We start from the raw sequence: 16,039 nt of genomic DNA, 5'->3' as shown, positions 1-16,039 counted from the left end.
AAGTAATAAATGTTATTTGCAGTTAACAATTTTCTTTTTTCTTTATTACAATATTTATGGCAAGACTAGGTAGTTCCGTAGCCGGAGGAAAAACGGGGCCTTTCATTTCAATAACAATGAGTTTGCAAACTCCACTTTGCAAAAGCATGCGCAGTAGCACCCTGTGTGCCGTTGTTTTGCCCATAAAAGGCAAGAGTTGGTTCTACGAAGTTGGCAGAGGAACTCGGGGTTATCTGGGAGTAATGACCACATGTGGTGCTGGGCCGGCGCCAACTATCGTACAGCTGGGGCGGTGATGCGTTACATGGAGATTGGAAGTCCAGTACAGAACCTGGTATACTGGATTATATGATGGCTTCATAAAAATAGTGATAATGGTGGTGAAATAGTTGTCCATGTCGATTAATTCTTGCTTGACTTAGCGAGTGCTGTTTAGCAATAGTAGAGACATATATGCTGTGAAAAGTAAAGTTACACATCAAATATGGTCATTATGTGATTGACCACACGTTTAACCGTTTTTAATCGTAGGTATCAAAGGATATTACTTGCTATGACTACAATATTTTAATATGATTTTGACAAATATTGTTTTTTTTATTTGTATCAAATTATATCAAATTATTGAATGTCGACCAAATTACAAGTAAAATTCTTAAATGAGATATAAATTTGATACCCTTAACATACACCACACCTTTTTATAAAGGGGTCTATTACACAAGAATATGCAAGCATAGATATCGGCGGACATGATTCATGATTTATTTGCAAACGGATTCTGTATTCTATCACGGGTTTATAGACGGTATGGTGATCGAAATATGAGTGGAAATCGAATAAATAATAAGGAAATGTAGTCTATTTAGTCGTGGCGTGGGAAATGGGAGTGCAGCCAAGTTGCAATGTAAATTTGGTCTGGACATTGACTTTTTATTTTGGTGCGAGATGATGTACTGACGTTTTGACGCGCGTGATACCGTTTCGTGTGTTTGGATTGAGGCGTCATTTTGAGAATGGATGCAAATGGGTATAATTATGCAGTGTCCAGTGTTACTATAACACTGCTTCAATAATACTTATGTATGTTGGTTTATTATGATTATTTTTACGTGACAAGTTACGTGTAGCTAGGAAGATTTGGCCAGTTTATAACAGGCAGTCCGCCCTGTCTTCGTCTTTGGTACATTTATAACCTATAGCACTAAAGGATCATGTATAGATCAACATACCTGTCTCACAACCACGCCCCCAGGTTTCTCGGTGACGTAGTTCTGCATGCCCGCCATGAGGACAGTCGCGCCGAGGAACTTGTTGAGGAGGGCGCGGGCCTCACTGTCTTCGTTCGTGTCTCCCTCTTCTATTACTGTTGTATTAATAGCGAATAAAAATATGAATGACAGAATTGTATTAGGTGCACCATTTTAAAACAATAACACAGACATAATAAAAATAGTGCAGACTTAAAAACTACAAAGCAATAATGACAACAAAACTTATAAAATTATAGTAATCTATTGAGGAGACCTAGGGGCACTCAGCATGTGATATGCCAATACGGTCAGCCCCCACTTCACCCCACTAGACAACAAAGCATAAGCCCAAAGTGTCCTGTACTTCTGCGAATATTTAAGTATGGAGAATCTAGGCTTGTTTCTAAAAATGTTAATGATGTTGATTTTCAATTGTATTTGGTTTTGTGTTAGATCCTGTATCGATACTAAGAATTTATAAGTGGCAGTACGAGAGTTATTGCGCAAAAAATTTATATCGCACAATTATTTTTGCATGTTATAATTAATTACGATAAATAACTACTCAGACAATCCGGGGCTTGCAGCTAGTATGTGATAAAAATCTTACCGATATCGGCATTTTTCATCCTGGTCAATATGTCTTGTACGCCAGTGACCTTGGTGGAGCTGTCTAGAAAGGAGCGCTCCTGCATCCTGCCTTTGGTGGTGGTGGTGGTTGTGGTGGTGCGGATGACGTCACCGATCTGCTCCCTGGTGGTGACCACGTCCTCGAGCGAGGCCAGGCTGTGCTCGCTGTCCGTGCGTGCTAGACCTGCAGAGTACTTCGGATGTTGTAGGAATATATGCATAGATCCGACCCAATTGAGAATGGTCGTTGATGATGATATATCAATGGCATTTAACTACGATTCACTTAGAAAGCCCTTTTGCATATTAACAACGTTTTATTTTATTTTGACTGACTCTTAACAATTGAATCAAAAATAGGAAATTTTAACGGATAGTAATTAGTCGCGTTTGACAGTTCAGCTAACAGACACGAAAGCAGGACGTCTGTCGGATCTGCTAGTCATATGATGTTGTTCCTGTATCGGAGATCTTTTTTTTGGGAAAAAATCTTAGTATTTTAAACGCGAACGTTTGTAAGTATTTACTTACAAAACAATCACGATTACTGAATGGGTTTTAATAAAACTTTACGAGAATAGAACAGTTATATAAATACTTGCTATTACCCGTGGATACCTTCGCGGGTAAAACCGCGCAGCGTAGTGTGGTATATTTTGTTTTATACAATCAAAATCATTTTTTTTTTTATTAATTTTACTGTCAGTTTCAATTTAAGGAAATAAAAATATATTAAATACTCAATTTACCGGCATGAGCTGATGAGTCACTAGACACACTGTCCTTCATGCTGGTGGTGCGCAGGATCAGACCAGCCTTAGGGTATGTAGTCCGCTCCGTCTTTGTAGTTTCACCTGAAACAATACAGCAGTTTTAAATGTCATATCTATACATACTTATATCTTTTTTTACGCGTACGAATTATCCACATTAGGCATAATTGCTGAGGTCAACCCCGCCGCAGTGCAGTGGTGGGACCTCGCTCTGGAGGAACCGCCTTCCTGATTGCGGTGTCTCCCACGCCAGGTTAGTATACTTCTGATCGATAAACATCTTAAAATTGTATGTTTGAAAAAGGCAATAATTCTTATTTTAATTGTATGTTCGCCTCATTTACGACATGAATGGATGAATGGTGAAGGCCGTATCTTCAATAGATGACTGATATAAGAAAACCAAAAAACCTCTACAATAAATGTACTATGAAGGTTTCTAGCAATGGCCAATGATTACCAAACCTGTAACTAGACTTGGTGCAACACTTACAAAATAACCGACTACGCAAAACTTTGAATGGAAACGAAAGTGTTCGTAACGGGTCTCTTGTCAGCAAGCATCATGATGACAAAGCATTATTACCACTTTTACTTTTAAAGATGGATGCGTCATTTTGGTAAAGTTGTAGCCTTTGTGTGGATGGATATTATCTATTTTTAGAAGTGCGGAACGATTAGTTGCGATTACTGTGTGTATATTTTTATATATATAATCTATCTAAGATTATATATAGAGGTATTCGAGCGTATTATGTTGCTTAAGTTGAAAGTTGTGTGTTTCTTTTTGTTTATTAGAGTGGGAAATGTACGCGGTTTTAGTCCTAAAATTGAAAACCCTTTTTGTTGAAATGTGTCTGCTATATGGCCTTAATTAGGTACAGGTACTAGGTTTTACTTTCTTGAAGGAAAACTTATTCTAATGTTGAAAAGAGATAGAGCTATTTAAGTCGTCTAACGCCGTCACTTTCCCACACTAGTATTAGACAAATTTTAGGATGTCTAACGTTTCGGCCCCCCGTACCTCTGTTAAGGTTGAATTTTTGTAATAAGGAAAAATATTGATTAAGTTAAGATAACGAGTTAAGTACAGTAGCATATATTATGTCCAATAATACTTATAAATTAATGTTTGTTTATGAACTGTTAACGTTATAACTACACAGTATAAAACAAAGTTGTTTTCTCTGTTCCTATGTCCTTATGTATGCTTAAATCTTTAAAACTACACAACGGATTTTGATGGGGTTTTTTTAATAGATAGAGTGATTCAAGAGAAAGGTTTATGTGTATAATAACATCTATTAATCCACTCCGAATTAAACGTGTGCGAAACCGCGGGCAAAAGCTAGTAACATTATAAATACTTACTGGCATTCTTAATGAACTTTTCTGTTAGCGACTTAACGGAACTCTGCCTGACCGTCTTCCTGTCGTCTACTCGTCTCTCAGTCTTCTGCATCGTTTTCTCACTGCGCTTGTCGCTTTCCTTACTTCTCCCACTATCTGCAGTCTTCTTTTTTGGTTCTTCGATAGTCTTTTTGATGTATTTTTCACCGTCGCCGTGTATTCTCTCCGCTTTTTGACTGTAAGCGTGGTCTCTGACCTCGAACGCGTCGGAGTGCCTGTCAATTCTGCTTTCTTGGATTCTTCTGTCGCTGTGTGTGAATTGGTCTAATGCTGCGCGTTCCTCTTTCTATAAGCAAATATTTTATCGTTCTATAAATGGGTTCTGGGGAATACAAGCATGCAATATGTTTTAAAGCAGCTAATTCCAATGTGGAAAAATGACATCTATATAGGATATCTAGGACTTTCACATACTGGAATTAGTACTGCTTTATTACTAGAACCCTTAGAATAGCCTTAGAACCATACTTTAAATTATGACTTAATTTTGATAGAATGTCAATCGGCGTGTCATTTTATATCTGATCTGAACATGAGATAAATAAAATGGAACAAAATACTGACTTATCTGTGAATTTATATTAGAAATTTGGATTATTTAAGAAAAGGTTTAACGAAATTGTACTTTATCTTATTTGCTATACAAAATCATTAGGCGTTTATTATTCTGAACTAACTTTCCGCTCGTGGCTTCGCTCGCATATTTAAAGGGAGTGAGATGTTTCATCGCAGTAAAAAGTAGCCTAAGTCACACTCCAACGCCTTAACTATTTTCAGACACGAAAACTGTATTATTATATAGCTCCGTTGCGACATAAAAGATAGACAGACAAACAATCAGTTGATTTCAGAAGTCGTTTACAACAAAATCAGTTAATATAATACCTTGAAGTAATTTGTTTAAAAACCACAATAGGGGCTTTTCCGTTATTTTAAAATTAAATTTCCTACCGTGCCGAGGAAATATAATCCGTTTAAGATATTTTACGCTTATTGGCTTAGACATGTATATTCGGTTACACTACTTGAAGTATTATAATTAAAAAATTTAACTCACAGTTGAAACCTCACTAAACGTGGTGCCAGTGTCACCTCCAAATTTCTTCGTAGTCGTGATTGCTGCCAACCCATGCAGGCGCGAGGGTTTCTCCCCCTGGGACTTCAGCAGTTTCTCCAGATCTTCGGGCTCGGTAGAATAGGCGGTTACGGAGACCGTGCCTTCTGGCTCACCTCCGTTCTTCGAGTGGAACTCTTGCCGTATGACCGTGCCTTTCACTATTAACAAATGGTTTATGTAAATATTGAGTGGCTACGCGCAAAAAATGTCTAGTCGGTCGAACTGACGACTGCTGACTACCGTTACGTGTTTGTTTACTTTGTGGATTGAGTAGTTAATGCTTTTATTATATGTATGACTGTATTATGTATGACTGGCTGTGGATCGTGACTGTACGGTTCGTTCGCATTATAGCTGTTATTTCGTACCCTTTATGTTATGTTTCCTGGATAAAAAGTTTTGTTTTTCTCTAGTACTCTATGCAATGTATTAAAATGGAGCATACTACACAATATATATTTAAATTTGATAATAATATATAATTTGCTGTATTTTTGACACAGTGGTTAACACATTAGCCTAGCACCGATCGGTCCTGGGTTCGAATTCCGGTGGGGACTCAAAAGTCTCGCAGGACACAGAAGGCTGATCATTACTTGTTTACAAAGAAAATCGAACAGTGAAACATATGGGTATCATCTGCCCCACTTCACTTTTAATAATATATAAATTAAATGGAGCTAGCTAAAGCGTAAAATATTAAATAATATAATGTATAACCTGATATAAATGCTTCAAATAATGTAAGATACATTGTTTAAATAAACTAACACAGTCGTATTCATCTGAGTCAATATTAGTTGACGTGATAATGATTCATAATCAAACCAAATATCAAATACACATAACTAAAAAGGTAATTCTTTGCGTAAATTAAAGATTTTTTCATTTTCATTAGAATAAGCATCATTTTCTGTAACACAATCCGATGCTATTTCGCGACCAGAAATTGATGATGTTTTATTTATACGAATATCATATTGATTAAGGAATTGTAGATATTTCAGTTTAAATATTTATAATCATATGAGAAGCTGGTAGGACGCGACATGGTGACGGTCTTTATGAATGATTTGTTGGTTATATGTATTTCATTAAATTAATATTTATGCAATAATATTACAATTACATAGTATAATATTGTAAGTTTGGAATAATTAATTAATAAATTAAGATTGTATACTAATTACAACTTTTGTAATTATTATTGGCTCTATATAAACTCAACCGCCTATAAATTGTCAGAATTAAAACAATTTTTAATGAGACCACATGGCAGGCACCAGGCTTTCAAATACAAACTGATTGCACGTAGATGAAGTCAAGTGCATGTACTATTAACCAAATCTGACACCAAACATACCTTGATAGTTACTAGCTCCATTCCTCAGCGCCTTGATACCAAACAGAGGTCTGCCATCTGCATCCAATGGACCAGGCCCGTAGCTCGAAGTTATGACGTCTATTGGTTTCGTTATAGCCTTTGATGGACTGCTTGGCCTGTACTTGGGCTTCTCGGGCTCTATCTTCTTACTGCTGAAGGTGCGTGTTTCTGATGTGACCTTTTTCAGATTCCTGTTCGTCACCCACGACGGTTTTTCTTCCTGCGCCTGTTTCTGTGGGATCTTCTTCTCTACATCGTATACTGTTTTTATGATTGTTTCCTTTTTGATAATTTTGGATTTAGCGTCAGGACTTGGGGATCGTTGCATGGTACGTTCAGGACTCTGTCGCATTGGACTAGGTGATTTTCTTTGTGGACTCGGTTGGCGTTCAATATTCACTTTTTCGTGAAGCTTTCTTTCAGGACTTTGTTTTCTGGGGTGATCGACGCCGTCGTAGCGGTCCTGGCTCTGTTCTCTCACGATTCTTTCAGGAGACGGCGATTTTTTACCATTAATTTGCACGATCTCAATAACGTCTTTCGAAGAAGTGCGTGCTGTGGTGGTTTTGGATGAGTGATGCGATTCTACTACCCGGCTGGTTTCAACTCGTTTTGTTTTTGCCTCATCTACTATGGGTGCCTTTTTAGTTTTCACTATAGCGTGTTTCGGCTTCTCGTTTTCGTTTAGTCCCACCTTTTTCAAATAAGCCGATGCATACTCGCTGATGCGAGAAGATTTCGTTTTTGGAGTAGCGGGTTTGCTTGGTGATATTGGTCTTGATTTTTTTTCTGGACTGGTAGGCCGTGTCACCTTGGATGGTGTTGATTTAGGTTTTTCAGGACTGCGCGGTCGAACTGGCATGTCTTTTTCTGTCCTATGAGGTTCTTTAGGATGACCGTTTGTTAATTGACTAAAATTTTCGTTGTGTTCTACAAGCTCGTATTGAGAGACTACCTGTGTGGTATCCTTGGTTTGTCGCTCGGGTGATTTAGTTTTATTGGGAGTAGTTTTGGGTTGTCGTTCGGGCGAGTGAGGCAAGTGTGACTTAGACTGACGATCCGGAGATCTTCGTGATGGTGGACGTTCAGGTGACTTTGTCTTACCAACTTTGGTAGTAGTGTGTTTTGTGATTCTGTTAACAGTTGTAGTATGTTCAGTTTCCATTCTTTTCTTGGCAACACGAATTTGAGCGCGTATGCGGCGTCTTTGCTCATATCCTACGACCTTTTCCAACTGCAACAAACAAAACAGGTTTTTGTGCTTTTTGTGTGTTTTTTATGGTTAAATAATATTTTATAGTCTGGTACTACAGAGCACCAACATTATACAACAAATATCATACTATTTTATAAACTGTTTAAAAATCCATACGGATATTATAAAGAGATAAGAATTCATGATTTTGTAGGTGGTAATCGGTGGATCTAGTGAAGCCAAAATGAAAATTTATTTTACCAATATAAAGCTACGTTATCTGTGAGTATTGTAGATACTATTTCATTTTGTTTTTAGTTGGACCATAACCAGGGACACTTAGTTTTAAATAACTTACCTATGTAATAAATTATTGAATACTAGCTGTGCCCCGCGGTTTCACCCGCGTAAGTCCGTATCCCGTAGGAATATCGGAATAAAAAGTTGCCTATATGTTATTCCAGTTATCCAGCTGTCTACGTACCAAATTTCATTGCAATTGGTTCAGTAGTTTTTACGTGAAAGAGTAACAAACATCCATACATCCATACTTACAAACTTTCGCATTTATAATATTAATAGGATTGAGTAAATATATAATAAAGAAGTATTGATACAGTGGTTTTTATTTGTTTCTACTGCGTAAATCGAATCAAGGTAAAGGAAAGTTTCTAACAAACAAGAACAAAGTTTTAAAAGTGCAGGTTGTAAGTTTGATTTCCTTACTTCTCATAAAGTAATTTTTGAATCGATACAATAAAAAAATCATATTATTACCATTTGTTCCAGGAGGTCCAGGTCGAAGATATCTTCAATACATGGCTGATGATGATCGCTACTCCTTCGCCGCTCACTGCTCACAGACGAACGATCCGCACTTGTCCTACGAAGCTCTACTCCAAACTTTCCACTACCACGTCTGCTGCTAACCTCAATCTCCTCTACAGACTTCTCTTCTTTTAGTTGACTTGTTTTGGTTGGGCGTTGATATCCAGGCACCTTGTCTGAAGGTTTTTCTGTTTTCTCTTCTGAATGTGGCTGTTTGGGCGAATTAGATTCAGCTGGAGGGAAACGAGAGAGAACCTTCTTCGAAGTTGCAGGCGCCTGGGGTACAGGTGATTTTGATTTTGTCCTGCCAATTGGAGACTCCTCTCTTGCTAGAGGTGACTTTGTTCTAGTCATAGGAGACCTTCTTCCGGAAGCTGGTGACTTATCTCGAGGCGTTGGGGTCAATGTTCTATGCACTGGCGATTTCTCTCTTGTTATTGGGGACATTGTCCTAGTCACAGGCGATTTTTCCCGTCCCAATGTTGATTTAGTCGCCGATGTAGGTGAAGCATCTCTGGGAATTGGTGCCTTGTGTTTAGTTTCGGGAGATCGTTCCCTTGGCCGAGTAATATCTTGTTCCTCATTTATTTCCCTGTCATAGTCAGTATGTTCAATAGTTGGTTGCTTATCTTTAAGAGGAACGTGTTTTATGTTCGAGTTTGGCCTTCCAGGTTGCGTAGTTTCCGGTGTTGACTTTGTAATTTTTTTAGCTACTCCAATGTCAGTCAATTTAGTGGTCTTCGTATGAACGGTCTCCTTTGTTTTATTAGTGGTCGTTGCAATATTTTCAAACAACGCCTTTGCTTTTTTCACGGCCTCGCTACTTCTTAAAGTGGTTATTTTTACAGATGGTGATTTTTCGATAACTTTGCCTGGACTTTTTGTCTTAGGTGCCACTGGGTTTTCAACTGTAGGCACGTCTTTATTTGTCTCTTCATAATTTGTTATAATTTCTTCTTCTTTTGTCATAGAAGGTTTTTTAACATCTGATTTTATGATATCATCGACATTTTCTACTATCTGTTTCATTATTTTGTCATGTTGTTCCTTAATCTTTTTATCTTTTTCTTCAATTATGTATACATCTGACAATACTTGTTCAGCCGTCTTTACAAACTTGTTTACTTTATCCGAAACACTAAGCAAGCATTCATCACTTTTAAGTGATTCATCAACGTCGCTTAAATCTGGTCGTTCTGGTTTTTGCACAGTAGACTTCGGCTTAGTAGTTTTGATGTTTTCAGCAGTTTCAATAAAAAGATGAGCTTTGTCATTCACACTCAATTTTGTATAATCATCTTGATAGATTGTATCTTTGTCGTATTCTTCGACAATATTACGAGAAGGACTCTTATCTTTTTGTCCCACAGGCCCCTTGGCAAATTTATTCACTTTTTCTGATACGGATAGCAGGCATTCATCTGATTTTAAGTTTTCGTCATTGAAATCAGAATGTTTTCTTATTTCAGTTTCTTTGAAATGGGTAGTAGAGTCTTTCGGTTTAACAGCCCCAATTTTTTTTGTGAATTTTGAAACTTTATCATTTACACTCAGCAAACTATCATCTTTCCTATTTTCCCATTCGGTTTCAGTTCGCTTTACAAACAGCTCGTCATCTTCACATATTTCTACTATATCATCTACTATTGATTCAGTTTCGTGAATAATATGATGCGTGCGCTTACTAAATTCATCGTCTGGTTCATTGACTTCATCTGGGAAACGTGGTGTTCCCACATCTTCAGAAAAACCAACAGGCGTTGGACAAATGCGGTCTGGAGAATTTTCTCGTGACGATTTAGCTTGCTGGACATCAATAATTATATCATCGTCATCAGTAGATGTGTTTAAATCAATTGCAGATTTAGGTTTACTTACTGGGAGTTTCGTTGTTGATTCCTTCACAGAAGATTTTTGCTGTTTAATATTTGTCTGTTTTGTGATTCTATTCGAAGAAGCATTAGTGACTTGGATCTCCGGTTTTGATTTCATTCTTTGTGGAGAAACCTTTTTCTGCACTGGAGACTTCATAGCAATATCACTTGTTGTGCGTGTAACTTTCGTATCGACATTTCTTCCCTTTAGCGGATATGTTCGCTTGGGTTCCATTTCTGTAGGTTTACTATTAGGAGAAACTTTTGTGACATTGACTTTGGGTTGTGAAATCTTCGATGTAGTGTGTTGTTTTAAAATGGTAGTCTTTTTAATATCGGTCACGTTCGTTTTTTCATTCTTCGATGTTGATGTCGTTGACGTCTTCTGGTTATGAGGAGAAGTCGGTTCTTTCTTTCCTATGGTTTTTGGAACTTGCGGCGACTGTGGTCTCTCTATTGGTGAACCTGGCTTTTTCTCAATGGGTGACATAGGTTTTTTTGGAGAAGAACTTCTTATTTTTCCTGTTTCAGGAATACCTTTGGATAAATTCGGTGAGTTTGGTGATTTTTTATTCGGAGAAACATTTCTTGATGAAGGTTTGCTTGGAATTTGTGTTTTAGTTACTGGCTTGTCATTGGTTACACTCTTTTTTAACGTTGATTTTTCTTCCGAAATAGTTTTTGTACTTTTATCGCCAGAATCTAAGCATTCTTCAATTGTTTCTTTAGAAATAGTAACAACATCAATAGCTTCAGTTTTCGTAATCGGCTTTTCGGGACTTTTTTCTCGGCCAGGTTGTGTTTGCTTACGGTCGGGAGATAATTTTCTGAGCGATGATTGGACTCTGTCGAGTATTTGCTGTTCTCTCTCAGAAAGAATGAAGTCGGAGCTAATCTCTGTTTTTTTGCGGGTCTCGGTAGATTTATGTACATCTTCTTTTAATAATGATTCATCGCGAATTACTTTACTTTTTTGATCGTCTATTATTTCAATTGTGACATTATTGTTATCTTGGTCAGTTTTGGATGGCAAATGAGCATTTATTTTTTCAGGGAATTTTCGAGAATCTATTAATGAATTGCGTTCCGGACTGGTTCTTGAAGGCTTACGTTGTGGTGATTTGGAGGGACTACGAGTGTCCTTATCTCTAAATTCCGCTTTAGGTGCAGTAGAAATATCTTTCGACTTATTCTCAGGCTGTCTTTTAAGTGTACTATCTTTATCCAGTGAAGGCTTTTGTGTGTCTGAAATGTCAGAAAATGTTTCAATGTTCTTTTCTTTAAATGTGCGATTTTCAGTTATTTCTTTAACATTTACGACACTAGAAGGCAGTGTATCATTAGGTTTACGTGTTGATTTTTGGGTACTAGACTTAACCTTTTCTTCAGATATATCCACTATATCAACCACTTCATACGAGTCTTTGCTGAAATGCTTGTCATCAAATTGTATAGGACTCTCACAAGGAGAAATACTGGGTGAAGTGTCTGTAGATTTTTTTTGGAAGAAAGTTTCATTTTTAGTGTCAATTGTGGTATCCTCATCAGTCATTCCTAAAATTTTTCTACATCTTTCTTCATATGTTTCACGTCTTTCTAATGGTGGTTTAGCCTTTATAGGCGTGTCCTTCTTATTTGGCTTTTCTTTTTTAACATCTCTGTCATCGTCTGTAGGTGAAATTAGGAAACTTGTCGGAGGTTTTTCTGATGGCGTATTATCTATTGAAGGTTTTTTCAACGAACTCTTTCTAGGAAGATTTTCCTTTGTGGCAACCTTTTCAGGAGAGGGAGATCTGCAGGGAATTTTCGTTGGAGATGGCGATCTACGAAGAGGTTCTTTCTGTTGCAAATCATCAATCGGATGTTTATTTGGTGCATTAGTGTGAATCGGCTCCTTGTCATCGAGATCAGTAACTTGTGGTGTTTCTGCTTGAGGAGAGCTGAAATAAACAAACCCACTTGCTGTTGTTGTGGGAGTGCTTTGACCAGTGGAAGGTGCAGTCTCATCGGGTTTAGGTTTTCTTGTAGGACTCGTAGATGGGGTTACTAGCTTTCTGGGGCGATCGTTAGCGGCCCTTTTATGTGTTTCTTCGTTAGTTTTTTCCATTGTAATAAATTCTGTGGTTTGTTTATATTTTATTTCATCTTTAGTCACAGGTTTAGTGGGAGAAACACTTCTGCGAGGTGAAGATCTGGAAGGAGATTTGGTAGTATTTGTATCTACGTTTAATATTTTGTTTGTTACGCAAGTATCTTGTTCTTTACGAGTTATACCCGTTTTGATATCTTCAATATTTTCAGTTATCTTTGAAGATGTTGATATAGATGTTGTTTCAGTAGTTGTCGATTCAGTACCTTTTAGATTCTCCTTTGTAGGGGATTTTCGTGATGGCAAGAGATTATTCGTTACCTCTTTGACAGGACTTGACGATTTCCGTTTAGGCGAGAGATCTTTTGTGGAAGGGACTGAAGGCTTTTCACTTGGTAACCTATAATGTTTATCGGGGCTCATATCCCTCTTTACAGGCGAAGCTTCTCTAGAAGGCTGCCTATAACTTTTTGTGGATTCATCTTTGGGTTTAGTTTTAATATCTTTATCAGTGGTCGAATCTTTTTCAGGACTTTTTCTGTCAATTGCCTTACGATTTTCCGTTAAAGGTGATTCCTCACGTGTGTTTGGAAGCCTCCTTGAGGGAGATGGATTTCTATCGGGACTTACTGACATACGTGTTGGTGAAACTTTACGGGGCTGAGTTTCTTGCAGCAGCTGTTCCTTTTGTGGGCTTTTCCTCTGTGGAGTCTCTTTATCTATAATGTGTGCCTTTTCAGGGCTTTTTCTGTCAATCACGCTTGTTTGATTATCGATATTTTTAGGTGTGTCTGTTGTTAGTGGCGATGTCTCATCTGTGTTTAGACTTTTCCTCGATGGTGACGTATTTCTGTCCGGACTTAGTGACATACGATTTGGTGAATTTTGATGAGGCTGAGGTGCTTGTGTCGGCCGTTCCTTTTGTGGGCTCTTCCTCTGCGATGTTATTGTAGTAGTTATGTCTTCATCATATTTAGTGTATGACTTGCGCTCTTCGTTAATAAATTGTTGATGTTCATCCTTAACTTTATGAAGTTTAGTATCAGTGTAACTCGGTTCAGGACTCGCAGAGTATACATGTTTAGTAGGAGATTTTCTGCTAGAATCATATGGTTTGGTTGGTGATGGCGCACGATCCGTTTTGGGCGTACTAGATGCTGTATGTTTCATATAGCCTGGTTGTCTTTCAGGACTTTCAGATGGCTTAGTTGGTGACTTATTTGTGATAGTACTTGTATCAATGCACTCATCTGTACGAGTAGTCGTTTTTGTAGTATTATTTCTTATCTCTGTCACCTTGTGTTGAGAAGATTTATTTGTGTCTGTATTTTCATGAATTGAATAAAACTCATTAGTTTCTGGCGTCTGACGCATTGGAGAAGTACTATCTTTCGGGTAATTTTTAAATTTTCTGTCAGGGCTAGGGGATGATCTTGCAGGACTTTCTCTTTGGGGACTATCACGAGGTCTGGATGATGGCGCGTAAGCTTGTTTTTCGGGACTGACACTAGGTCTCTTTCGGGTTCCTTCGTGTGGTTTTCTTTCAGGACTGTACCTGGTTGGTGAATTTGATTTTGGAGCTTGTTTATCCAAACTAGAATATTTGTTAGTCTTGGTTTCATGAATGGAGTATGACGACGATTGAGTACTGGAATATTTATCAGACACAGTACGAGATGGTGAAAAACGATCAATTTTATTAGGACTTCCGCCACGACTTGGAGTTTTTCTATAGTTTTTGTCTGGACTCACACTACTTCTAAGAGAAGAGTTGCTAGATTTGAAAGTTTTATTTCCCGGAGAAGAAGCCCTTGTTGTTGGTCGTGAAGGAGAATCAGAACGAAGTGTGCTAGCCCACGCCTGATGTGTAGGACTCCATTCGTTACTTATTTTTCTTTGCACATAATCTGTTTGATACGTTGTCTGATAGTGATCAGTCGTTTTTTTCTCTACGTTTTCTTTTATATCTTTTTCTTTTGTAACATTATGGATTTTTTCTTCAGAATCTTTGTAGAGTCTAGTCTTCTTAATTGTATCTTGATTGTGAACATTTTTATCATCATAAGAAGAGTGGTGTCGCTCATTTGACAATGGTTCATTAGGTTTTACGCGGTCAGGTACATCCCTATCTTTTGTAAAGTGTAGAATATGCTCCTCATTATCATTGTAGGAACGAGTTTCTTTAACATTATGTTGACGAATATTTTGATCATCATACGAGGTTCGCACTTGATGGACGTTCCTTTCATTAATAATACGTTCGTTGTTTTTGTTTATTTCATCAACGTTACGCTCTAGTGATGGATTGCGATCATCCGTATTTTTATAATAACGAGTCTCTTTTATATCTTGACGACGTATATTTTGGTTCTCATGACTGGTTGTATATTCACGTTGGTCTTTTTCATTATTATTGGATTTATATGTTTTTTGCGTATCATCATTGTATTTATTTATGTGTTCCTTTCTAAAATCAAAATCGTCCTTTACTCTTTGAGAATCTACTATATCGTGAACATTATCTTCAATTGAGTCGCGTATTATTTTTGATGTAGATTCATTTGTGTGAGATCTTTTATGAGATGAAGTGTAAGAAGATGATTTGCTTTCATTTCGTACTTGTTGCGAATAATGTTCAGATCGGCTAGTCTGAACACTTGGAGCGCGAAACTCACGACGGGTGCTAGTAACCCTAGTGCCATCAGGAAGGCACCTTGTCTCTACAATAACCTTTGTATTGTCATCTGGATAGTCAATTTTGCGGGAGACGAGTTCCCCTTGTTCGTAATCATTTCTCAAATTTTGTTCGTAGTTATTCGTTTTTGTTATTCTATTAGATGTCATTTCTTCGTTTCTGTTAGTGTCGTAATATTTTTGAGATGCTAGGTCATAATTGTCGTCGGTTATATATGGCACATTTTCATGCTTCGATGATACCTGTTCGAACTTGGATGTAGACGTGGAGGAGCTGGTCGTAGACGAGAAGTGCGTGCCATCGTCAGTTTGGCGCACAACTTGCTCATGGGCAGCTGTCTTTGAGTAGTCTTCGTTACGCTTGAGGCTCGTGTTGCCATCATCGTACTCGGTGACCGCTTGCTTGTGATGATCTGCCGCGGAGAACTGCCCTTTTCCACCATCAACGTCGTAGCGACCTTGGATGTCAGCACGGACCGATTTGACGTGCGTGTGACCATCGTCGGTAGTCCTGTTCTCAGATTCTACGTTCCATCCAGCATTCGACAGGTCTTTGAGATCTGGAAACGTGAAAAGGTAATTATAGTGAGAGTATTGATTGTGGTGTATTGTTACTGGTTAATGAGGGTTAGTTCTGTTAAGTTGAGTTCAGGGGGCGTAGCACCTTGGCCGCGATATGTGAACTCCTTGGGCGGAGAGCCCGCGTCTCGCACTTCCTTGCTCTTCATCGACTGGAAGCTTTGGTCGGCGAACGATTTCACGTGGCCCTGGGTCGACGTGAACTCACAACCT

General features: G+C 38.0%; 1 protein-coding gene and 1 pseudogene across 6 annotated transcripts in view; both read right to left on the bottom strand.

The window, feature by feature from the left end:
• The window catches only part of LOC119838677 (titin), a 68,102-nt gene that overhangs the window by 22,135 nt on the left and 29,928 nt on the right, over positions 1 to 16,039 (bottom strand). For 5 of the 6 annotated variants that reach the window (XM_038364746.1, XM_038364751.1, XM_038364750.1 and 2 more), the window contains exons 4-11: positions 15,912 to 16,037; positions 8,540 to 15,807; positions 6,547 to 7,801; positions 5,124 to 5,341; positions 4,028 to 4,352; positions 2,633 to 2,737; positions 1,864 to 2,067; positions 1,233 to 1,366 (exon numbers count right to left, since the gene is read on the bottom strand). In XM_038364746.1, the coding sequence (XP_038220674.1) occupies positions 1,233 to 1,366; positions 1,864 to 2,067; positions 2,633 to 2,737; positions 4,028 to 4,352; positions 5,124 to 5,341; positions 6,547 to 7,801; positions 8,540 to 15,807; positions 15,912 to 16,037 (9,635 nt within the window). The remainder of the gene's footprint in view (positions 1 to 1,232; positions 1,367 to 1,863; positions 2,068 to 2,632; positions 2,738 to 4,027; positions 4,353 to 5,123; positions 5,342 to 6,546; positions 7,802 to 8,539; positions 15,808 to 15,911; positions 16,038 to 16,039) is intronic. The other variant, XM_038364747.1, reaches the window with a different exon arrangement.
• On the bottom strand, positions 2,790 to 2,917 carry LOC119838759 (annotated as a pseudogene).

This window comes from Zerene cesonia, unplaced genomic scaffold (assembly GCF_012273895.1).
Source record: "Zerene cesonia ecotype Mississippi unplaced genomic scaffold, Zerene_cesonia_1.1 Zces_u004, whole genome shotgun sequence".
Lineage (NCBI taxonomy): Eukaryota > Metazoa > Arthropoda > Insecta > Lepidoptera > Pieridae > Zerene > Zerene cesonia.
This window is presented reverse-complemented; position numbering and strand designations above follow the sequence as displayed.